The sequence below is a fragment of the Pyxicephalus adspersus genome, chromosome 7 (genome assembly GCF_032062135.1).
Source record: "Pyxicephalus adspersus chromosome 7, UCB_Pads_2.0, whole genome shotgun sequence".
Lineage (NCBI taxonomy): Eukaryota > Metazoa > Chordata > Amphibia > Anura > Pyxicephalidae > Pyxicephalus > Pyxicephalus adspersus.
This window is the reverse complement of record NC_092864.1, coordinates 44,588,468-44,615,396: the sequence shown is the minus strand read 5'-3', so window position 1 is coordinate 44,615,396 and position 26,929 is coordinate 44,588,468. Positions and strand designations below refer to the sequence as shown.

At 37.2% G+C, this 26,929-nt stretch overlaps 1 protein-coding gene across 2 annotated transcripts; it reads left to right on the top strand.

Annotated features, from left to right (window-relative positions):
• The first annotated feature begins 409 nt into the window (after positions 1-409).
• On the top strand, positions 410-21,928 carry SLC38A11 (solute carrier family 38 member 11). 2 transcript variants are annotated; one of them, XM_072416809.1, is made up of 12 exons: positions 410-489; positions 2,498-2,618; positions 3,926-4,000; positions 6,520-6,654; positions 7,923-7,988; positions 9,145-9,251; positions 9,879-9,958; positions 16,047-16,117; positions 17,234-17,395; positions 19,776-19,888; positions 20,122-20,253; positions 21,645-21,928. In XM_072416809.1, exons 1-12 carry the CDS (start codon positions 415-417, stop codon positions 21,918-21,920), a joined length of 1,413 nt encoding a protein of 470 aa, XP_072272910.1. In that variant the 5' UTR covers positions 410-414; the 3' UTR covers positions 21,921-21,928. The 2 variants fall into 2 exon arrangements, with proteins under 2 accessions (XP_072272910.1, XP_072272911.1); XM_072416810.1 differs by having other exon boundaries at positions 20,933-21,784.
• The last annotated feature ends 5,001 nt before the right edge of the window (positions 21,929-26,929 follow it).

The following is a 26,929-nucleotide window of genomic DNA, read 5'->3' as shown; positions in this document are numbered from 1 at the left end:
GTCATACTACAACAAGAACTAGAATCACTTGGAAACTATTGTTTCAATTAAATAAAAAATTCCAATTTAAAATTCTACAAAAAGCAACTTTTTTTCAAACTTTAATGTATATTCTTTTAATAGTACATTTCTGTTGCTGGTGGTAAGCCACAGCTTTATGAAATTAGGTGTCCCCTAATCCATTTAGGTTCCTAGGTCAGTTTATTGAGTTACATATTATCATACATCTGAACTCAGTCATTCTTTCCTTCTGCTTTCTTTTTATGACCATCACTCCCTTCTGTTATTGGATGGCATGATTCTCATCATCATTACTGCCTTTAAGGCAATAGTTATTATATCAGCTTGCTCTGCTGCAGTGATCCTTCTTGTTCAGTTTTCTGAGCTTTTCTGGATCATGACTGCTTTATAAAAATGTATAACTCCTGGCCGCAAAGAATACTTTCCAAAATGAGAACAACCTCAACACGGGAGAGCTGGACAGAGCAGGTATTTTTTTTCATGTATTATCATTACTGTTGTTATAATATAACTTACCGTATTTGTAGAAGAGAGTCATGCCTGTTAAACTGTAACTTGTTGGTTATGAACTCATAAGACTAGATGTGTAGTAATTACAATATTTTGGTCAGTTATGTAGAAATGTTTCTGTAGCCCATACTTTTTTTATTGGGCAAGAACTGGAACATTTGTGAGTTTTTTTTCATTTTGTCCAGGTTTCCTTCTGGGAATTTCATTGTCTTTATTTGTCCTGCTAACATTTAAAACCATAATTTAAACTCTTTTACTGTCTTCAGAAATAATAATAGTTTGGGATATAAATACACTTCTTTTGATCCAATATATATATTAAATGTGCATGAGTTCTGAAAATACTTTATATGGTGAATTAAACAGTATGTGTATGACTGATGTAACAGATTATCGTTATAGCACTATAGATAGTTACTTTTAGAACCTTTATTTGAAGACTTTCGGTATACATGGCAGTGTGGTCAGTGTGGTAAGAATACCTGCAAAAGATGCTAAGAGTAATTAATCCAAACCAAATCATTAGATAGGTTTAAAAATAAGAAAAAAAACTAAAGTAACATGTAACAGTGGCACTACAAAAATGGCAACCTGGTAAAGACCATTAAAAAGACTTATTAGAAGCAACTGCCTTGTAGACTATCTTCATTTTGCTGCAAAGCTCCATTCACATTTGGAAAGTTGATCATCTGATACTTGCATGTCATATGCCTGCATCCCCTGCTTGTAGATTGTGGTTGCCCCCTTTTTGACCATGGCATCACTAGTGCATCCCTTTGGAGCTGCAGGAAAGAACTACGCAAAACAGAACGGGTTTGGAATAAAGAATAGAAAACAGGAGGATTTTTTTAGCATACAAACAAAATTTTACTAAATGCTAAAGATAAATTAAAAATATTTACGTATAAAATACAACGTAAGTAAGACATGTAGGCCAAAGTGGCACTAGACATAGTAAAGCTACGTACACACTTCCAATTATTATCGTTGGTAAACGAACGACGAACGATCCTGCACGATATCTGCGAACGATCGTATAGCACCGATCCTGTACATACAGATAACGACACGATCGTTCGTAGATATTGTACACACAATAGATGCGATCGTTTGAACGTTACAGGAAGTTACGTGCACCACAGGAAGTGAGCGAACGTTCGTTCATCACGCATGCTCAGACCATGGACGATCAAAGAACGGTCGTACACACGAACGATGGTCAACGATCGTCGTCCAATCCGATCCGCCGGTCCGGTCTTTCATTTCCAACGACTTTCCTCGTTCGTCGGCGTCGTTGGTTACTTTTTTTACGAACGATTTTTGCCCAATCGATCGTTCGTCGTTCGTTCGTCATTCATTTTGAACGATAAAAATTGGAAGTGTGTACGCAGCTTTACACTGCCACACTGATATAGCACTTGAAAATGATCTGCCCATAAACTAATATATAAAAGGAATATCCAATGCACAATCACAGTTGTCTCAGGTCCTGATGCGTTTCGCTGTTGTAGGCTTCTTCAGGCGTAATGGAGACATGTGAATGTCCGGGAGATCTTAGGTAGGTTGAGTCATTCAGGCATTGTGGACATCTTGGGGTGCAGAGTAATGATTGAGTAGTTTTAGATTCGTACGGTGACCTTACATCACTGGAAGTGCTGTCTTTAGCCATGGGACAGCTTCATAGGCTGTAGGAGGTCCAACACAGCAGCTTGTGGCTAGATAGACTGCTGCTGCAATATACATTATCTTTCGCATTTAGTAAAGTTTTGTTTGTATGCTAAAAAAGCCCTCTTGGTTTTTGTATTCTTTATTCCAAACTTGTTGTCATTATCTGGGGCTGGCACTTTGAATACTTGAAGATGTTAGGAGTAGAAGAGAATTGCGAAAACCCACTGTCTTTTGTGCCTTTTACTGGATATGGATATATATTATATATTAATATTATTGGCACTTCTGTTTTTCTTAGATTGATATAAATGATACAGAATTACTTGTTGAAGATGATAAAACAGACAAAAAACTGACTAGCAATGTGTTCTGGGCTGGATTTAACTTGATCAATGCCATCCTTGGCACTGGAATGATAGGTAAGACCTGGGTTGTATCAATGTGTTGTCACATTTGCCCTGCAGCAAACAACAGTCTGCAGTAATTATAACACCCTCTATTTATTGTATAATGGCTCACTTGTCACCAGCGAGATAATGATCAGCACACACTCCCCTGTCTTGGTAGGCCCTATATTCACAGTACAGCTGCTATAGAGAGATTTGAGTATATAAATGGTGATTTCTGTATGCATTTGCGGTATAATAATGAAATTTAGAAATCAGTGAATTTGTGTAAATACATTTACTATGTCAAGGACAATTAACTCTAGAACAGTAATTCTTAGTTCACACGGACAGTCAAAGCAATACAGTTACCACTACCTTACCACAGGTAAGAGCAATTGCTGGGTGTATGTGAGTCCTTGTGAATGAAGGTGAATAGTTCACAACCGCCCAATAACCACCTATTAAATGAGCATGGTGGTAGCAACTTCTCAATGGCTGGCAGCTGCCCAGGAACAAATGCCAGATTACCTGTGTAAAGTAAGCCTTATCATATAACTGCCCCCCTACCCTCAGCCAGTTTTATACTTATTGGTACCTGCTTCTCTCAGATCTTTGCTGTGGGTCTGCTAGGATCTGGACACCTGTCCCTGCACATTTTCTGGGCTGAGTCTCTTCTGTGCATGCAGAGAAGATCTAGATTCATTTATGCAAGGATCATGTTGCAGACCAACTTTGGATGGCCTTTCCATATATAAAATTTCCAAACATGCACAGAAAAGAAAGATGGCCATCCAGGAGGGCGTACGTGGCTGTGTGGCCCCCAGCATGCTCTACAATGAGGAGCAAACAGAAGCGGTGACAGATGAACAGAAGACTGAAAGTATGGCTATCCTTTAATTATGGCTTCTATGGGTTACTACTAATAATAGTATCAATGCTTCTATGAGCTAAGTTATTACCTAAAGTATAATGCTATCCCTGTGCTTATTAGGGTGGCTCACCCTCTCCTATTGTCTCTTATTATGATAGAGAATGAAAGTGAGGATAAACCTATATTATTAAGCTGCCACTAAAACAGAAAAAGGATTTCTGTATGGAAAAATCAGTTTTTAATCACTGTTGAGTCTACAGTACAGGAAGTGAAAGAGTTTTTTTCCAATGAGAAACAAATGTAAAACATAAATAAATAGATGGACAGAGGATCCAACCCATCACTACTTTACTAAAAACAGAGAAGTTTTGGCTTTACACATACTTGTGCCCCATTTCCCATCTATTGCATTTGTTATATCTTCATCCATAACAGACTCACCACTTTAATTTCATTGAACTGATAGGACTGCCATACTCTATGAAGCTGGCTGGATTACCCCTGGGTCTTCTGCTATTACTGGGAGTCGCCTATATCACAGGTAGGCTGAATTTATTATAATTAATTGTTATTAATTAGGCTGGTCATAAACTCAAGGAAATTGTAATAATGTATGATGAACACATACTTATGCAAAAAACATCTTCAATTAAAAAACCTAATGTCAAAAACATCATCAGACACAGAAATACATAAAAAAGCAAATACACTCATATGCAATATTAATTTTTACTGTTTGAACTTGACATTCACCAGTATACAACATTGCCACTAAAAACACATAGACCATGAAGATTAGCTCACTGAGAATGTTTAGTGAATCATGAACAATATTTTACGAAGGCCACTCGGTTGTACATGGATGCCACATTACCAAAGAAGTAACTAAATATAAACACGAAAAATAGAAAATGGCACTTCTGTAACATACAAATAGACAACCTTAAAATGCTAGTAACCCTTATTGTTTTAAATTAAAAACATCCAAAAACACACAAATAAAAGCCCTTAATATTATCATAGACACCATCAATTGTTGATCGGATCTCTCCAATTTATCGACACGTTTCACGAAAAAAATGTATTCGCTTCTTAAGGAATATGTAGAGAGCTTATGTATGAAAATAACCAATAGATGGTGACTATGATGATATTAAAGGCCTTTATTTGTGTGTTTTTGGATGTTTTGAATTTAAAACAATAAAGGTTGCTGGCAAGATTGTTTATTTGTATAATACAGAAAGGTGCTAATAAGATTGCTTGATGCATGAAAAGTCCCATTTTCTCATTTTCCTGTTTAAATGTTTGGTGAATGTCAGTTTCACTGCTATATAAATTGACTCATAAGAGTCAAACATTATAAACTGTAATTTTTTGGTACAATTAATATTTGTAGATGTTCCCTGTTACATAGTAAATCTTTCCTTTTTGTGTTGCTCACATATTATTTTCTACATCTGGATCTGTCAATGGACACACAGACTGTCTCCTGCTTATCTTGGGTCCTGTTTTGCTCTGGGGTATATTAGTTTTATGTGGCACCACGGAAATTTCTCCGAGAAATGATTTTGCTGTAAATGAGTTAGTGGAACATATCTACACTTGTTCGCATTCATAAATCCCCAGGGGGCAAAATGCAGAGACAACAGCCCAGAAAACAAGAACTGGTGTATTTGTTCAAAGGGTTTTAATTAATGTCTGTTAAATCTCAAACCAAACCTCTATAATCAAAGATGTTTTACATGTTTTCTATTTGAATACTAGTCTCAATTTTACCTAAAGCTGAGGTATAATTTGCATACAATTTGTCTTCCTAGGTTCTTTATTTTCGCTGTAATCAACATTCTAATAAAAACGTTTAAGTAAAGCCTTAATATTTTCATTGCATACCTCATTGTAAACCCAATCATATAATTGTAGTGTGCCACTTTTTTGTAATCTGGGTAGATTGTGGTTTATGGAAGGGACCAGCAGAGTGTTGTACAATGCTTCCTGAATACATTGTACCCCCCTTGCCTCAGTACTGCTCTCCAAAAGCAAAAGTTTAGCTCCTAATGCAAAATATGCAACTACCAAAATGCCTTTATGGGTGAAGGTCAGACTTGAGGTCAGTCATGGGAAAAGGGCAATCCTAGGATGGCTGTTTTTGTATGTAGACAGCTGTGGTAATGCCCACATTTTATTATTATTATTATTATTATCATTATTAAACAGTATTTACATAGCACCAGCATATTACATAGCACTGTACATTAGGGGTTGCCAAACGAGAGACAATCTAATGTATGATATTCAGCCACCATGATTGAAAGAACTAAAATCCAATGAATTAAAAGAAGCAGGCCAGGGATTGTTCCGAGGGATGGGAGAAAGTCTAAATGATGCTAGACATCCTCCAATTAGGATATATACATGAGCTGTATGTGATCTGCTGGAGCTTCCAGTGCACACTAAGGTCACAGTGTGCAGTGTGCAGTAAAATCAGGGTCAGAAATTTCAGTGGAAGGGAAGGATAAAGTTCAGCTTTAAATCGACCCAATGCTTCTCTGCCCTAACATTAAATAGAAGGCTCCCTCTTGAAAAATATTTTTTATGGTAAATGTTTTTCTTTCCAGGGGCTTGTGAGTGCTGCCACTGCCATGTAACATACCCATGTGTGTTGGGTAGCCAGCCTTCTGCTGGACTCCTGCTTTACTTTCTGTTGGCCACAATCAGTAAAGTCATTTGGCAAGTGTAACAACAGCACCCTAAACATAAAATAATACAGAGTGAAAAAGTGTAAACCCCATCCCAAGGTGATGAGCTTTTCTGTAAGTCATTTAAGGTCTGCCTGTAAAGCTTCAATCCAGCCACCAGAGGTCAGACTTCCACATCCTAACCACATGGCTATTATGGAATGAACCTGGATAGCAGTGCTGTATAGGAGTTTAGGCTGATTTGTTTTAAAGGTAATATATCAATCACTGTCATATTTATCCTTGCTTAATCCAGATAGCAGATATAGTGGAAATTGTTGATGATCTTTTTAATTAACACTTTGTGGGTCGAATATTTTTTTAGATTATTCTATGATATTGCTGGTTAAGAGTGGAGAAATGTCTGGCACCAGAACATATCAGTCTCTTGTCAGCAGGACATTTGGTTTTCCTGGATACATGGCTGTGTCAGCATTACAGTTTTTATATCCCTTTGCAGGTAATTTATTTTATACCCATGTGGATCTCGGATGGCCACATTCAAAATTCCTATTTAATGTACTGTGTACTGTGTAATATGTTGGTGTTTTATAAATACAGTTTAATATTAAATATAAATCATGGCTCTGTTCTCTTTACCACAACCATCATTATAGTCAAAGGCTCCCTACACACATTAAATCTGATAGTAGAATCTTCTGTAAGTATAGCAACACCTTAAGTTTGTGGAGTCCTTAAACTTTATAATCATACCTTTGTAAGCTTCATAGACATCAGAACCCAAAAGGAAAAAATAGCTTTTTAGGTGGTTCCAGTGAAGGGTGGGATAACACAGCAAAGGCGTTTTAGCAAATTAGAAAAGGCCCTTTTATGATCCAGCATGGTTTGCCCCTGGGCACAAAGTGCTATAGCTGCACTGGGTTGACAAGTTTAGTGTGGGGGAACTCTACTAGTAAAAAAGGAAAGGTTGTAAGAAGACAATAGACAATAAATAAATGGGCTGCTCAAGAATCATATTTATGTCTCTTTTTTATTCTGAATTTATCAAATTATAAAAATGATGCAGAGAAGAAAAGCTATATTTAAAGTGTTTCTTGCTTTTCAATTTGATATCTCATCTAATAGTATCTGTAAATTGAGTTTTTCCAGCTTTAAATTTCTATCTTTCTCTAATCACTACTCTCTAACACAGCCTTTCTCATAATTTTTAACATGGGGGAACCATTGAAATAACCTTTAAGTCTTCAAGGATCCCCTACTATAATTACTATATCCACAGCTCACAGTATATTAGTGTGGTGGTCAGTGGGAAGAATGCCTCCCACATTGCTGGCCATTGGGAAGAATGTCACCTTTACAGAAAGCCGAAAGATCATTGGCGTCATTTACACTGACACGAGAGGCACAAACTGCTCATTGCTCAGGGAACTTCTAGCAACCTCTGGAGGAACTCTGGTTAGGAAACACCACTCTAACAATCCCTAGCTTTGTCCAATCTGCAGAATTTCATGCTTTATGAATAAAAATTACCTGGTTTTCGACATTGTGTGAATATCTGCAGATCAGATACATTCACATGTAAAAATATGCAGACGAATCCAAAAGTGATAATGTGAGAGTTCTCCAATCATTCCTTTATAGAGATAATCTTCAAGGATTAATTTCTGTGCCATGCTTTTGATATTTAGATTTAAATATGTATTTAATTGTCAGAATATTTCAGAAATTTTATCTGACGTGACCTGACATCCCATTTATACCTTTCAGCAATGATCAGCTATAACATCATAACTGGGGACATTTTGCCAAAAATATTGCAAAGAATTCCAGGAGGTAAGTACCATCACAGACAGTGTGCTCCCTATATCTTATTAAAAATCATCATTCTGCAATGTACATTCTGGATACCCAGCTGGATTTGGTAAAAGGCCACGCAAGCCTTGGATTCACCCCTTTATGACTATAGGTTTAGCATCATATAGATGACAACTTTTCAGACAGGTGGTTTCCTGCCAATCATCATGAATGATCATCGCAGGTAAAAAGTGAAAGCTGTTTTTGAACAATGTTTTAGCCCTGTATTAAAAGTACGTTCAGACTAGTCATATTTGCAAGCTGGTTAATGCATTATGCAGCCTAAAATCCCATTACAAAAAACATCCTGTAAGGGTAAGTAAGGGAAAATTCTGTTGTAGGGACAACTGGCAAGGATGTAAATTAAGGTACTTTAATTTCTTTTTGCATCTCTTGGTCAGGAAGTGAAAGGAAATCCCTAGTAGGGTGAAGAAAGCATAAAATAACCTAATAGGAGTTTTAACCCCCTACACATAACTAAAAATAATTTTTTTCCTGGACTTACCCTATACTTTAACACTAATTAGTTTTTTATCAACTCCTTCACTCTCTTCTTCCCTAAACTGTTTTTATTACGTGTACATTTTTCAAGGATGTAGTTTTATTAAAATTGTACCTGTCAAGAGAGAACTATGCATTGGTGGTTTCTGATGCCTTGTTTTGAGAACATTAGTCCCTGTCCGTCATTGGTGCTTTAGCTTTAAATCTTTCTAAATTACTGAACTGGGAACAAGTGTAGATACAGGGGTGGACAAAGGAAGGTGCAAAGTGTGCCCTGCATAAGGGCCCCTGGCTGTCCTCAGCCAATAGGGGCTCCAAGTCAGTTCAGTGGGGGGGACCCTAAGTCAAATCTGCACAGGGGCCCACTAATGGCTACATCTGCCACCATGTAAATATAAGGTTTTCTGACAGTCATTTACACTATGTTTTGGTTTTGCGACCTAAATGTATTGAAACCAGACACAGCCAAGAAACTCTGATTTTCAGAAGGCCAGCAGCTCCCATACCGCTCTCATGATGGTTGTACTTGTCATGTCCAATATTCACAATACCTTTATGGACTGGCTTTTAAACGGATACAAGTGGACCTGCTTTGTCTTTTGAATCTCATATTTTTTTATCTATCTTTTTGCAGTGTCTTCAGAGAGCATACTTGCTGATCGCCGTTTGGCTATCCTTGGGACAACAGCAGTGGTTACTCTTCCCATAGCTCTGTACCGCAACATGCAAAGATTAGGCAAGGTATTCATTGGAACTAATAATAATTGAGGACATTTTCCTAATGATCATTTCACATGCATTAGAAAGTATTTTAAGCCAAGGGTGGGCCAAGGGTAAAGCTGGTCATAGATTCTAGATTAATGTTTGATATATAAGCATGATCATATCAGGAACAGATATTCCTAATTGTATGGCAATCTATTCTGCATGAAGGTGCTAAATTATATAGAACCCATTAAATGTTGTAATCTTGTGCTTTGCCTTCAAATCCCTCCACAGTTCTTGTCCCTCTTACCTTTCTGACCTGATAGAAAAATACTCCGCTAACTCCTTTTTTCACTCTTCCAATGACCACCAATGACTTTCTTACTCATAACCTCATTACACAAACTGCTCCAAGACTTTTCCAGAGCTGCCCCAACTCTCCAGAATAGTCTTCCTCGTCCTATTCGGCTTGCTCCTAGTTACTGCTCATGTAAAAGAGCACTCAAAACCAACCTTTTTAAACTTGCCTCTCTGTCTTCTGCCTGTCTCTTTAAACCATCACTACTTACCCACCATTTAATATCTCCCCTCCTATTGTGTGTTACTTCCCCCACCTCCTGAAGTTTTTCTTTACTAATGCAAACCTATTTTTATTTTTTGCAGGTGTCACTGATATCTTTTCTTTTAACATTTACTGTCCTTCTGATAGTAATTATTCGGGCGTCATCCCTGACTTTAGTAATGTGAGTACCGTGTACTAAAATTATTAACATTTATAATACATACATTACATTCATGACCTGGGTAGCACCTATGTCACCCTCCCCTATCCACCCCAGCCAACTACCATCACCCCCTTCCCCAACCCCTTCAAATAAAGCAAACAACCATGTTTGTAAGAAATTGGCTGGGGGTCAGCCGTTTATTAAACAACATTTTATATAAAACATAAATATATATATAAATAACAAATATATAACAAATATATATGTAAAAACTTGTTACAATATAAACAATTTTAATAACCTAATTTTCCCTTAACACTCATAAACACTCTGATAGGTTGCAGATCTGGGAAGGCACACATAGTTCCAAAAACATGGCAGTTAGGTTAATTGGCTTCTTCCCAAAAATTGACCTTAGACTGTATTAAAGACATATGACTATGGTAAGGACATTGTGAGCTGCTTTGAGGGACAGCTAGTGACACGACTCTGCGTAATGTATTGTGCTATATAAATACTGTGTAATAATATTAATATTATTATTAATAATAATAATAATAATAAATGGTTATATGTACTTTGCATTGCAGTAGTTTGCATTCATTTTGAGTGCTAGGCATTCTGCAAATATGCAATATGCAAAAAAGTTTTTACTGCTGTGATGCACTCCATTGGAAAAATAGTGTGTTGACAGCCCATTTAAAATACATATATACATAGTAAACATACTGTATATACTCAAAAATAAACCAAGGTACCTATTTTAACCTGACAAAACACATTGACTTGAGCCTAGGGGCCTAGGGGACAAAATTCAGCCATCACTACTAACTTTACAAAGTTATCTAGGAGTTTTTAAGACTAATAAAAACACTAAAAAAATTATCATTAATAAAAGTTATTATTACATGAATAAAATTACCTTACAGGATATCAGGATACAGAGATTGGACCACTATGTATCTGGAGCTCCTGCAATCCACGCTAATATTATTAATATTATCATTATTAGGGTGAAGCAAACTGGCCAACTGATACAGTCCTATTTATCTTTCAAGACACCATAAATGATCTCTCACACATTTTTATTTTATTATTTAATCATATTCAGTGTTCAACACATTTAGCATATTCTGCTACCTCAGAAATGAAGATACCTTCATCAAACATGAACTACATTACCAATAAATATCCATTATACATTACTGGCCCATAAAAAATCCAAATCATTTATAATGTAGTTTAGGTACAGAAAAGGGGAACAATATATACACTAACCTAGTACAATCCACACTTAAAACTATATTTACTACATATTGAATGAGAATGAGAATGAGACCAGATCATATACCCAGGGCCCCCATCCTCCACAGGGCCCCAGTTGACAGACTGGCAGGAGTGCAGATAGATGCAATGCTGTGCAATTGGGCACCACTTCATATTTGCCCAAACTACCACTGTTCCTACGTATTCTATAGCAGCAGGTTTGCTAACATTTGCATGTAGACAATTTAAAATCAGGACTGTTACAATGGGCCTAATTTATTAAAGGTCTCCAAGGCTGGAGAGAATACACTTTCATCAATGAAGCTGGGTGATCCAGCAAACCCGGAATAGATCTGGTCCAGGATTCAAAACATTTGCTAGCAATTAACACATGACTTTTAAGAAATCCATTCTGATGAAAGTGTATCCTTAGAAAGCTTTATTGAATCAGGCCTAATGTGTTCCAAGTGGCACAGAAACCTCTTTTCCTAAGAGTTATATCTTCATATGTAAGAATACACTTTTGCATAATTTGTTTATTCTAAAGGAATTAGAATGTATACTGGGTGAATAAATTCCTCCTTTATTTTATGATTATATTTTAATGGTTTGCTTGTTTAAATAACTAAACAAAAAAATTTGTCTCATTCTTATGTCTGCTATTTTTAAAGCTTGCTAAAAATAAATGTGCTTGCATTCTCAAAATGATTTTACCATAGTAATGTGCTATTACTGTTTTTGGAATTTGACCAGAATTTGAGATCAGAGTGACAAAATGAATTCTGATTGTTTTTAGTTACTTTTTAAGATATAGCACTTTGAAATAAGGACTCCATCAAGTAATGCTAATAGTGTTGGTGAGTTCATAGTCCCTGCTTTACCAATTACCTTCTGTACTGTTTGCTGTTTCTCCAGCAGAGGGCATCATCTGTCAGGTTTACTTCTATATAAGGCTTTCTCTGCAATAATGGGGCTTTGTACAACTTTGGAATTCACAGATACCACAAAAATGTTAAAACTAACACAAACAAAAACATATTTACCCATGATGAATGCCGGATTATACAGCTAATGCCAGATTATATATCTAACTGTAACCACTGGAGAATCATTTTTTACATTACCTTATTCCATACAATATATTTTGGACAGAAAACTTTCCCAATGCTTGCTGATCTCAGGACATTCACCCAATTAGTTATTACACTGTGCTGATATGAATAATTAAAGATACATGTCTCTGTGTTACCCCAGTCTCTTGTCACATGACATAATCTGCTTATAGTTTGTGTTTCCTAATTCCTTTTTTCTCTTCTTCATCAACATACTAATACATATATAGTTCTGTTTTATATATACCTTATGATATAAAAATATTTTATATTTTAGACCAAGTGATATTCTAACTGTTTTCCTGTACTTCTCTGAGAAATGCAGGCAGATCATGGTAAGAAGGGCCAGCAAGGAGCTATATACAGCTTCCCAAAAATATCACAGCACCCTGCCTAAGCAGACCACCCCAAAAAATTCCCATAAAAGATAATAAATATTTTTTAAAGAACAGACATTCAGTGAATGAAAGGAGTGGGATACGTACACAGGAGGGGATAGTCAAAGGATATGATGTAACCTTCTAACCAAAAAAAGAGCCAAACTCTGTCTGACTTGATGCTGATTCTAATGCTCACTGTGAGAAGCTGCGCAGTGAAATCAATTTCAGCAGGGGAGAGAAGCCTGTACATCTATGCAAAACTGAAGGCAAGGCTGGAGATCAGCTTTTATTAGTCTCAGTGGGCCTGATTTATTAAAGCTTTCCAAGGCTGGAGAGGATACACTTTCATCATTGAACCTGGGAGATCCAGCAAACCTGAAATAGATCTGGTCCAGGATTGCTAACAAATATCAAATGACTTTTAAGAAATCAATTCTTTCAACACACTGACCTGTGTCCTCTATAGCAGATCATAAGACTGTGAACAGTATTTGATAAAAAAAATTCATGCATGTCTGGTAAATCTAAAATTTTGCAAATTTATATTTCCTATTTACTATTCATGCAAGATCCATACATCATACAGAATTTGTATTTTGTAAGATTGGACTGAATGACCGGCCTGAACGTCTCTCCATATCTGACATTTTCCTCTAAATCGCAGTCCAATCACTCAGCTGACATAATAGCTGAGTAAACAAATGCAGTAAAAGCAAATAATTGACTAACTGTGGGAAAAACTGTTCCTGCAAATGGGAGCTTGGGAATCAAAGAGCAGAATGTTTGGTTTGTGTGGGCCGACAGTGGGAAATTTAAAGACTGTGATAGGAAATGATTGTCTTGTTTTACTTTATAATTCCCATAAAATCCTCTCTAATAAAACTGTTCAAAGAAAGAAAGGACAGATATGATGCTTGGAGATCGGCATAAACTATCAGTGGACTTCAAGGGTGAAGCTGTTGTACAAAAAAAGGGTATACTACTACCTGGGTGCAACAATGTGCAGTGCAGATAATGTTGCACATACTATTACTATTAATACACAGGATTTATATAGCACCAACATATTACACAGCACTGTATATTAAATAGGGGGTTGCAAATGACAGACAGGACCCTGCCCAGCCCCAAATAGCTTACAATACAGTATTTATATAGCACAAACATATTACTCCACATTTTATGAAGTCTAATGTCCCTACTATAGTCATATGTCATTATCTAAGGGGAATGCCAATTAACCTAACTGCATGTTTTTTTTTTAGAATCTGGCCACATAAACACTGGGAGAACCTGCAAACTCCATGCAGATGTCCTGGCTGAGATTCAAACCTGGGACCTAGTGCTGCAAAGGCCATAGTGCTAACCTCTGAGCCACTGAGCTACCTTACATAAATACCGTATTTTTCGGACCATTAGACGCTCCGGACTATAAGACGCACCAGGTTTTCCGCACGGGAAAACAAGAAAAAAAAAATTCATTTGATTTCCCCTGAGATCCAGCGTGCGGCACTTGTGCCCGCCCATGAAGGCGGCGCCGATCGGCATTCATGAAATCAATCGGCGCCGCCTTCGTGGGCGGGCACAAGTGCCGCACGCTGGAACACAGAGGAGGAACACAGACATTGGCTGCTATCTGCCTCTGTCTGTGTTCCTCCTCTGTGTTTCCCTGTCTTCCAGCGTGTGACACTTGTGCCCGCCCACAAAGGCGGCGCCGATTGATTTCATGAATGCCGATCGGCGCCGCCTTCATGGGCGGGCACAAGTGCCACACGCTGGAAGACAGGGAAACACAGAGGAGGAACACAGACAGAGGCAGATAGCAGCCTCCTACAGAGGAGGAACACAGACATTGGCTGCTATCTGCCTCTGTCTGTGTTCCTCCTCTGTGTTTCCCTGAGACCCAGCGTGCGGCACTTGTGCCCGCCCATGAAGGCGGCGCCGATCGGCATTCATCAAACCAATCGGCGCCGCCTTCGTGGGCGGGCACAAGTGCCGCACGCTGGGACACAGGAAGAGGACACTGGCTGCGGGGACCGGCGGGGATACAGGTAAGTAAAAAAATATGCATTCGGACCATAAGACGCACCCTGATTTTCCCCCCACTTTAGGGGGAAAAAAAGTGCGTCTTATGGTCCGAAAAATACGGTATGTTTGTAAAGCTGCCTGACAAAAACCCAGTAACAAACAACACAGAAATGAAGAGTCTGTGCTGCCTGCAGTGACATAACTTTGACATCAGAGCTGTCATCAGAAATTTCATGTTTAAAAGTACCAGCATTGCAAAAGTCATGGTCTTTTCATTGAGCCCTGGTATGGATGTCTGCCCCGTTGGCAGCCCGTTTCTGACACCTGAGAGTGTTCTTCTTGCCAGCATATAGGCTGCTCATAATCTATCGGGGGGTTATCTATTAGCTGTGGGCAACTTAAGAGGCCACCAGAACTAAAGCAAGTATTTTGCATTTGAGGATGCCCATATGCATTGGGCCTGATATTTAAAGCTCTCCAAGACTGGAGAGGATACACTTTCATCAGTGAACCTGGGTAATCCAGCAAATCTGAAATGTCTAGTCCAGGATTGAAAACATTTGCTAAAAACTAGCAAATTTTTTTGAAGGAAATCCTTTACAGGTTTGCTGGATCACTCAGGTTCACTGATTAAAGTGTATCCTCTGCAGCCTTGTAGGGTTTAATTAATTAATCCCATTGTATTAGGATTAGAAAAGTACATGTATATAACATGAAATTCCCCTGAAAGTGCAACACAGACATGGCCATGCATAGGTTTCTGCTCAGAACAAACACAGCAATAAATCCCCATTAATTGCTTTCAGAGTATTAATACACTCCTGATTGGTGTTCAAAAATACCCCCCTACCCCTTTATTTTCACCATTCATTGGTGTCAGTGGTAGTAATAATAAACCTTCTTTATTAACCTCTTAGATTGTAAGCTGAGCAGAGTTCGCTCCTCCTATGTCATTGTTGGCCCCAAACCCTCCTCGGACAACAAGGGGATCCAAGTCAGTTCCGTGGGGTGGCCCATGTCAGTTCTGCACAGAGTGCCCATTATTAGCTATGTCCAGCATTGGCTGGAGCTGGAACCATGCAGGACATAAAAGAAAGTCCTACAGGGAACATGGAGCCCGCTGACTGCCAGTTGGGTAGCCCTGGTCTAAATGATCATATTTCAGAAAGTAAATATCATATCTATGTACCTGAAAAACATAATCAGGACACAACATGATTAGTCCCCTACTTTGTTTGTCCAAATTTTGGTTGATGTGCTATTTAATATAAGTGTCAGGGCTGCACAGTGTAACCAACAACTTTGTTCATTACACTCTAGACCACACACTGAACATGCATGGGATTTTGCAAACTGGAATGCAGTACAAGCTGTTGGAGTGATGTCTTTTGGTAAGTTTTTCTCTTTATTATGAACTCACCTGACAGTTGTGTGTTTTAGTTTTGTGTATTAGCTATCATGTTAAATTAGAAGTCCTTTTCTAATTTAGGTTCTGGAGGTTCCAGTAACAAAATCCCAGGAGTTCTCAAATCTATCCAACTGTCATACCTGTTCTATAATCGAAAAACAACATAAATGCCCCAGAATGATTCACAATACAGAAGAGTATGTATATACATTTCAGTGTATAAACCTTCATAAAGCCATCAATCAAAAATAAACTTTTTCTTATGATTCATACATTTTTGTAATTGAATCAGAAATGTAAACTTTGGTTAAAGTCAGATCAATCCTGGGTGAATTTATAACATTAACATTTATAAATAGACCATTACTCTCTGTAAAAAAGGGTTGTTTATTAGCCAGTATTTATATGGCGCCGACATACAGTATTTATATGGCGCAGCACTTTACAGTCCATTGTCATATCACTAACTGTCCCCTAAAAGAGTAACAATATAATGTAATAGCAGCCTTTTATTACCAGAACTCACAATTTAATTTACCAATGCACAGAAACATTATATCACATTATATAACACCCAGATAGCTTTTCTGGACTTTTTGAATTTCAGTGAAAGTACAGACCAACACCCCTTTTTCCCTGGATACTTCCGTTCACCAATAAGGCCTCCAGCCGCTACCACACCTCCTCGAGACAGTTGAACTTGTATCCATCTCTCACCCTGTGTAGCGCAAGGCTCCTCTAATCCCGGATCTTTTTGCCACTTCATTAACACTTCTTTTTCCATACTATTCCATACCTTATCACGTGGCCTTCCATTCATTTTTTTTTTTTGTTTGCTTCGGGTCTTTATTTAGTTTTAATTCTCTTCTACTCGATGCAAATTTAAAAGAAAAAAATGTTACTTTAAATATACCGAAAATATCAAGGAACAAAGTGATTTGGGGGTTAAATTTCTACTCTATGAAAATAAGGTAAAACAAGTACATTAAAATCCATTTGGAGGGATTATTTAAATATTTTACATTTACATTTTATGTATAATACTTGTTTTTATCTACACCAAGTAAGTTGTATTATCTCCGCTACTTCTTTATTCCAGTGTTTATGTGTCACCACGCCTGTTTTCTGATTTATGGATCCTTAGAAAAACCAACAGTCAGCAGCTGGTCCCGTATTACACATGTATCAATGATAATGTCCCTGATTATCAGCCTTCAGTACTCAATTTTTGGATATATATCTTTCACAGGATTCACCCAAGGTAATAAATAGTCATTTGATGATTTTTCATATCATATTTCTACCTCATAATTGCAGTAAAGTAAAAAGCTATTAATTTTTTTTTTTTTTTTTAAAGAAACTTAAAGAGCATTTACGACCATAACTGGCCACATCCATATTTGTTTTGTATATATATATATATATATATATATATGTACACACCTTCCCCCTTACCTAACTTTACCTGTGGATACCTAACAAGTCCTTTCATTTTCAGGAGCTCAAACTTCAAAGACAAATATCTTCCTTGAGGGGACATCCCTCTATACACCCGGCTATATTTAAATACAAAGTTATTATAACTAAGTTATAAATAACCACAAGCCTTGTGTGAATATTCCAGTAGCTATGGTAACATTCACATTAAGCAGTGCCCAGTATTTACATAGCCAAGGTCATGTTGGTGTGTTTGCTTTGTTTGTTTTCCATGCAAATATTCCAGGAAATATCTGAAATGTGTGATAGATTTATATTTTATTAGTTAAACATATTGCAGGACATACAGGTAGCTTAAGGCCTATTTCGGACTTCCAGGTGACTGAAGCATTGTACTACAGGCTCCACCATGCTCCCAACAGCTACCATTCAACCAATGCAAGTGGTTTGCAAGTGGTTGCTTTTGTTTAGTGGTGGGGTTTAAACCCGGTTCCTGGACGCAACATGTTACTTCTGGCCATGAGGTTGCTTTTCCTCCCCTGGAGAATCACAATGCTAACGCAAAGACAACACATGCAATGCGTTACACACAGTATGGTTTGTTGCTTCTAGGCTCATAGCACTTTGAGGCAACATACTGTTTGCAACCATAAGCCTGGAAGGGGGTTAATTATGATAAAATTATCTTAGATCTGCCAAAAATTCACTTAACTGTTCATCACATGACAACAGAATTGATAAATGTCAATGACAATGCACTGGCACAGGAAATGTCATTGTTTTGTGTTTTTGCCCAATGCAGTAATTTCATTCCAGTTTCAAAGTAAACTTAAAAATTAAAATATTGTGAGCAGACAGATTCTTTATTGCAGAAGAGACAAGCAATATTTATTCTGCAATAAAGCATACTTGTCACCTATTGGTTTGGTCAAAATGAGTGAAGATATTCGGTATTATAAAAAGTGAAAGGAGAGGTTATTTCAAATAATTGCAGACAGGCAGGTAAGTTTTTTTTATTTGCAGAGGAGACCTGTCCTTTTTGCAATAAAGAACCTACCTGCTCACCATTTCAGGTTTAGTTCCACTTTAACAGATTGCCGTTTTTTTAATGGAAATGATACAAAATATTTCATTCTTTTTCTCATAATACTGGATTTCAAATCTTGCTGATTTCACATTTCCACAATGAAATTGCTGTGCAAGAAAAATATCGCTACCTTATGTATTTGATTTTTTTGTGGTTTTCATTTTCAACACATTAGTGCAAGGCCTGTGGAAATGTACTCAAAAAGATGTTTTAAAAAAATGAAAATATTTTCATATTATGCAATTAGGAAATACATTTCAATTGAAAACAATAAAAATTAAGTATTTAGTTTATTACACGGGATAAAAATGATTATTTACTTCAAATAAAATAAAAAATACCATGTGCAATAAACAGGAAAAGCCTCTAATGTGTGTCTCTAAAGCTTTCAGTATACGTAGATGTAAACCTCAACTGATTAACATTTTTCTTTTCAACCTTCGTTACATCTCAGTGCTGCTGAATTCCTAGAGCCAGTTTACAACCTTTTCCTGTCTACATGGACACTAGCAATAGCTGCATGACCTTTCTCCCAATGGTGTCAACACTGCACAATATCTGCTTACTGTTTGTTGAAAGGGACACTTGTAGTCTCCATCAGAAGCCCATATTTCCTTACTTTTTCTTAGGTCACTAGGACATGGGCCCTGATTTATCAAAGCTCTCCAAGACTAGAGAGGATACACTTTGATCAGTGAAGTTGGGTGATCCATTAATCTGGAATGAATCTGGTCCAGGATTGAAAACATTTGCCAAAAAATAGCAAATCATTTTATGATTCCATTCCAGGTTTGCTAGATCACCCAGCTTCACTGATGAAAGTGTATCCTCTCCATTTCTCTGTATTCATGAATACATTATTCAATGTATTTTTATTGCAAGCAACACAAGTGCTTGGATTTGTCTTGGTATCAGCTGCTTGCAGTCCTTGTAAAGCAGAAAACCTGCCTGAAGCTGCCTGAAGTTCAGCTTCAAATACTGTAAGAGATGAGGGCAATCACACCCAAGTGTTTATTGAATGCACATGTGCCTTGACTCAATTATAACATTTATTGGTTTTCAATTTATTGGTATTATAGCATGATATCAGACTTTGATTGTCATCTCATCATTATAGGGGACCTGTTTGAGAATTATTGTAAGGATGACAACCTGGCCACCGTGGGAAGATTTTGCTATGCAATAACAATTATATTGACCTACCCGATGGAGTGTTTTGTGGCCAGAGAGGTAAGTGTCAGACATATGACACCTACATAGACACAAACAACCCAACAACTATCCCTGGCCATTAAAGCCAACAAAGGTTCACTTTTTACCTGTCTGTGTGTTACCTTTAAGCAGCCTGACTAGTTCACTTATCACACAGTTGGTGGCGCTGCTGTCTCAGTTCTTGCCAGGGCCAGAATGGAATGAAATATGAAAGTGATCACACATACAACAGGTATTTGTCTTCTCTGCAGGTAATTTCCAATGTCTTCTTTGGCGGAAACCTATCTACTGTGTTACATTTCACAGTGACGCTATTAGTTGTGACTCTAACCACCATTATATCTTTGCTGTCTGATTGCCTTGGGATGGTGCTGGAGCTTAATGTAAGTATGGTATTACCTAGAATCTATTATGGTATTGCTTTCCATCAACAAAGGTACTGATATATACAGTATATTCAGATGCTGGGAATGTAGCCATATTTATGGTCTGAACCTGCCCCTAAAAGTGAACTTCAGCCTTCTCTTTTCCTGTTGTACAGACTGTCCTGGATTGAAATGGTTTGCAATGATTTTACTGCATAATGTACACTTCCCAGTGTATGCATTAAAAGCTCCACTGAGTCAGATAGAGCCACCTCCTTTCCTTTCTGGAGGAGCTCCAGTATCATCTAGACCTTTCCTCCCCAGGTTTACTGACCATGGTCCACCCATTGATTTTACAGATTATTTTGTTCTTTCCACCTGGAGGCTCAGCATTATAAACGGTTGTGTACAGAATGTTGTCTCTTCCTACCCACTAAGATCTGCCTGTATTGCAAAGAGAAGGACAAGAACATAGTGATGATGTTGGAAAACAGAAAGGTGTTATTTTATTACATTTAACATTTTAATAGGGGTAAAGAGGAGAGAAAATGCAAAATATATCAGCAGACTTTAGCCCTCTTCAGTTCCAGTCTGGGAATGGTAAAGTGGAACTAAACCAATGTCCCTGCAATAAACTAATCTTACCTGCCTGATCACAATTTTTGATTTGCACTTACCTGTCTCTGTTCTGTCATAGGTGCTGCCATCTTTATATTTTCTCTTCCTGGTTTCGATCTTTGGCCATCTGGATTGGCCTGGACGGGGATGACCTAACTCCCACCCAGGCACTCATTCAGTCCTAGCAGCCACAGGAAAAACTGAATTGCTCTGGGTATCCCAGCTTCCTACGCTGAGCTGTGCATGTGCAACTCAGTGATTTGTGACAGACAGGACAGCAATTAGGCAGGTAAGAATGATTATTGCAGAAGGGACATCGCCTGACCATTTCTGCAATAAAGTCCTGCCTGATCCCAGATTTTGAAAGTGGAACATATGATTTCACCTAAAACATAAATCCTAATGGGAGAGATTACTGTCAAGTTAAACAAGCTGCCAATATGCTTCTGCTGCATTTTAACAAGGTGTCCTTTAAAATGTTCAACATTCCCAAACTAGAAATGAATGGCATTGTTTTGAGGCCTACCTATTGTCTTACACTTTTTACACATTCCTTTTGGGTAATGAGGCTGGTCGTTCTAGTCATTGACCAACATTATTTTTAAATAATGTGGAGTAGGGTTTCATTCTCTATCAAGACATTTCCTATATCTGTGACAACCAACTGAGAGAAATTTACCACTGCCATTGGTAAAAGAATCTAGTAGGTGATTCAGATCCCAGAGTCTACCTGAAAAATGGAGATATATAATGGGAATAGGTTGCACCTAACTTTGACTTTTTTATTTCAGGGAGTTCTTAGCGCTACACCACTTGTCTTCATCATCCCCACAGCCTGCTATTTAAAGTTGTCTACCGATCACTGGTACCACCCCAGCAACTTTTTGCCTTGCTTAATCCTTCTCCTTGGCATAATAATCTTGCCTGTGGGCTTCATTATGACCATCTTTTATCCACAAGAATGCAGCCATGGGAATGAGATGTTTTATTGTCATACAAATTCCACATCTATAAGCAGCCTGTCATCCTTTACAAGCTCAATCAATGCATCTAAAATAAAAATTTAATGGCCTGGTATCTGTGTATTTGGTCATTTTACAACATAGAACTGAATCCAATCATTGATTACCACTGCTGGTATTTTTGAAGCCATGACATGTCTAGATTTTCAATGCAGGGGAATGAAAGAACACAACCTAGGGTATCCAAAGCAGCACCCCTGTACCAGTTGTACCTCTTTTTCCAGTATTCGTGGTCCTAAGGTGGCTTGGAACATTGTTGAAATGTGTAGACAGGTTTATTATTAATAACTTAAATTTATATATTATCATACATATTATATTTATTCATTATTTATACTGTATATTATATTATATTGTTCTGACATATTACGTACCACTGTACAAAGTCCTTAGTCATCGCACTGTCTTTTAGAGGGGCTCACAGTCTAAAGTCCGCATCACTGACATATGTCAATAACACAATATAAGGCCAATTTTTTTGAGGGGGTACCAATAAAACTACTTTCATGCTTTTGAGATTTGGGGAGAAACCAGAGTACCCAGAGCCAACACAACTAGAACATACAAACTGCAGATATTGTCCTGGCTGAGATTTGAACCAGGGACCCCAGTGCCTCATATATGACTTAATTTATACTAATAAGGGAAAATAATTGTGGGACCAATGACTATACTGGACAAAATCTGACCTTGCATGGAATTCAAATTCAAAGGACAACTATGGTGAAAAATTCATATATACACATACATAATAGTTTTTTAATTCAAGTCCCATCCAAATCTATATTATGTTTGAAAAAAATAATAAAAGTTATCAATAAATTTTCAAGGCTGGTAACGAAAAATAGGTGCAACATTTGTATATCACCCAATTCCTGATTTTTAATTTTTATAGATTTTCAATTCTAGTAGAATACCTCTTTAATAGAAAATTCAGCAACAGTCAGTTACAGGAACTTGATGGATATTCATTACGGCACACATACTGGTATCACCTGACACTCAGCCACCGAAGGAAAAACAATAATTTACAACAATAGAGGCGGCTTAGATGTTTGATGCAAGGAAATTCCAGGCCGCATTGACCAATACATATAGGAAGTGCAACAGGAAGAGGAAAGCAGCACCACTCTCTGAATAGACCTGTAATAATAATCAAGGGTTGGTTAGGCATCATAATTCTCCATTCTTTAGTTATAAAAACATCATTTAATACCTGGCAAGATTTATTTTATTTCCATGAATTAGTATTCCTATTGTAGTTTGTGTGAGTCATCGAACAAAGCCCCATGTTTATTTCTTTTTTTTTAATTAAATTGTGCTGGAAATAGATTTTAAGTAAATAAGTTATCTGGCAATTGTATATTGTTTTTGCTTTCCTGTAAGAACCTTACTATTTAGGATGGATTCCCAAAGCCAAATCATTAATGCTCCCTACTACGGCTCAAACGGCTCCTTTCCCCAGAAAACAGGGGAAAGGAGCAGTGGGTGTTCTGCAGTCCTGATCTACTTCTTATCCTAGGGTGACCACAGTATTGTTTAATTGATGCAAAACAGTGATGGAGTATGGTCACTGTAGGACAGGAATTTAGTTATTGGCAGAGTCACCCAATTAAATTAAAGAAAAAAAAGCCGGGTAAAATGTATTCAGCCATCACATCTAAGCACCGGTGAATCAGAGAGTATTACATTCTTTGTTCTTGGGATTTAATACAATTTAACCTCCATCTCAGGTGTCCAATAAATTGTTCCATTTGTTGCCTGGTTTAGTTCTATAAATGTAAACTCTGCAAAGAAAAAAATGACAGCAGTGCATGTACCTAGTGTATGCTACACAGACCCGCAACAGCTCAGCCAAAGCCCTATGATTAAATTGTGGGTCATTGTGACAAAACTTTGGGTCATTCTGGCAAAACTTTCGCACCTCTGGATAATGCCAAAGCCTTCAAGTCTATTTTTGCCTCCTGCAAGTTCGTTTTGGCCACAAAAGGCGACTATTGTAGTGAAAGCACAATAAGAGTGTGGGAAAAGAATGTAGAAGCAATCATGTCATTACCCGAAGTGTCCGTGTTTTGTCTTTTAGAACAGCCGGTAACTGCAAGGCTCTGAATGCAGTTACAGGTGCACACTGGCACCTAAAGCCCTTCGCACACTATATTTGAAGCATTTTTTTAGCTAATTATTTAGAATAAATAAAAACAAAAGTTTGGTGTTTCAGGAAATCTTTGGTTTTGGAAAACCTAAAGGAATGTGTTCTTATGCATGTCAGGTACCAGTGGCAGCAGGAATGTAATATCCAGCAGGGAAATGATTAACGCTTAAGAGTTGCATTAACCATTTGGCAGTAATACAAAATAGCAGAAACTAAAGTGGAATTGAGCTGGGTTAATATTTGTCATGTAGCAAAGATTTGTATTGTCCCATACTTCACAATACCAAGAGGAAATGTGGGCAGATATGCGTTTGTAATTGAGTTGTGTAATGAAAGTACTATAATTGCTATGGCTTTACCAGTGAAACGTAAACTTGAATCCAGTGTAAGTCTAATTACATAGCTACACAAGATAAATGCAAAGTAACTCTGGGAACTTGGGAATCCCCTGAAGAGGGTAAGAATAATGAAATGTACCAGGTAAAGGGCGTGATGTAATAAAGCTTAGGGCCCGTTCCAGTTATTCACTGCTCTAGTTTTTATCTTGAGTTCTCTGAATATGGGAGTGTTGTCTAAAGTTTCTACTTTATTCTTTTTCCATTCCTCACTTCCTGACTATTCTTGGATGTTGGCACTTTTATATTTCTCCAATACAGCAAGCACATATGTCAAATTTCCTACAAGATTAATTTAGTCTGTGGCTAGTTTTAGTGGTGATCAGTATGCATTTTTTTAAATGCAACTTGAACTATATACACAATGTCACCATGGACATAAAAAAAGACTTCTCGTAAGAGCAAAGGACATGGAGCATTTCAAGATATTAGTATGTCTATGACACTGTACTTCTAAAATCTGAACAAGTAGTAAAATTCCACTTATAAATACAAAAAATTATATTTTATTACAGCAATAAATGAAGTATGTTATTTTTAGATAACACAAACTTAAGGCACACATATCATTCATTCAGCCATTCTCAACCAAATTTTGCTAGGGGTTTCTCAAATTTTTACTGATTGATTCCCAATTGTATGATGACCTGCATAGTTTTTGAGTCAACACCACTTGGAATAGCTAACTGCATGACTCTATTGATATTTTTTATTTCTATATAAGGGTGGTATTATGGTAATCACTGTAATTCTGCACCACTGATATTCTTTCTACTGGCCACCAATTTAAGAAACTAGTTTGAGCAAGGGTTCCCTGAGAACTGATAATTGGTTCAATGGTTCCTCAGTGGTAAAAAGGTTGAGAAGCTGCAATAAACAAGAGTAAGCAATTGTGATTTCAGCATATCTGAGAAACATATTTCAGCAAGCAAAATAAAGAATGGTAAAATAATAACTCATACATTACATTTTTCTTTCATAATGCTAAGCTTTGTTATCGGACCCTAAGATATGATAATATAAAGGGTATTATAGTAATTATATGTTTTCCATAATCTTATGGTATCAGAACTTTTGATTCTCAACACCTGTAACTACCTAGCATGGCACTGCCCAGTGCTACAGCTATAATGTAATAGATAAATGTGTCCCAGGAGGTGCTATGAGAGTCAACATCTTACTTCATCCAGTGTATTTTTAATCTGCCTAATTAACACCTGTATATATAATATTGGATATGCTACACTCAACATACCCTGGAAACTCTGTCTAAACAGTTTGTTGTCAGCTATCCAGCTTTAGGGAATATGTTTTTCATTTTAATTAATGCCTGGGGAAATCAACAAAATTATTTCCACTTTATAGCAATTATATTCAGTAATAGACTTGTATGGTGGAAAAGCAGTGTTGATGAGAACAATAGCCCATCAAACAAACCCCAAAGGTTATATAAGGTTGTAGTGGCTTGGTTTATGGTAAACTTTGCCAGTGGTACTCATCTCTCCAGCTCTGATGCACTGAAATGACACACAATATTTTTATAACATATAGATTCCGATAATATATATATTAAAAAAACTACCACATTGAACTTAATCTTCCTGTAAAACAAATCATGGTCAATGAAGAACATGAAGCCATGTACTTTTGGAGCAACAAATCACGTAGAAACATTGGGTGTTTGAAATAGTCAGGTAAGTCCAACCACAGCCACAAGAAACCCCAACGAAGGAGTTTAAAGATTTTCACCTCTACAAAATTGTGAGGAGCTTTCTTCAGCCAGTTTGTCAGACTGTCGACACAGTCCATACATGAAAATTCAGTTCTGTGCATGCACAAAAATTTGCTCAGAGCTTTCTGCCAGTGTCAACCAAGCTGTGCCCTTTGCTATCTTCAAGTACGGTATATATATATATATATATATATATATATATATGCACCACCTATGAAAACATGCTTAGGATTTTAGTATTCACCATAACAAAAAAGCTGACCTCCTGGCAGATCTAAAACCAAAACGGATTCTCTCTTTTTCTTGCTCAGTTCTGTATTTCTTAATACAAATGGACCTCATCCAAAACCTCATTAGTTTGAGAGTAAGAAAAACCCACATGAATTAACCAGCATTTAATTCAGCCCAGTACAAAGGCATGCCTAGAACGGACACAAAGCTGAACATGCACAACTCAGACTTCATTCTAAAGAAGAAGGGAACAGGAAAGTAAATGGTTTAAATTGTAGAGGAATTAAAGGTTTATTTACAAAATGTTTTGCCCCAAGATTACCCCAACTTCTACCCAAAACACACGTTTTTCCCCTTGATTATTTCACATGAAGATTTCACATGATGTCATGTTTCTACAGGGATTTTCTAGCACATTGGATTTTATAATGCATTGGATGAACTTTCTTGTAATAAATCATTGTTTAAGAAAATATTTATTCATATATCTGTTGTGTTAGCATAGCATGTGTATATATAGCAGGTATATATATATATTATTTCA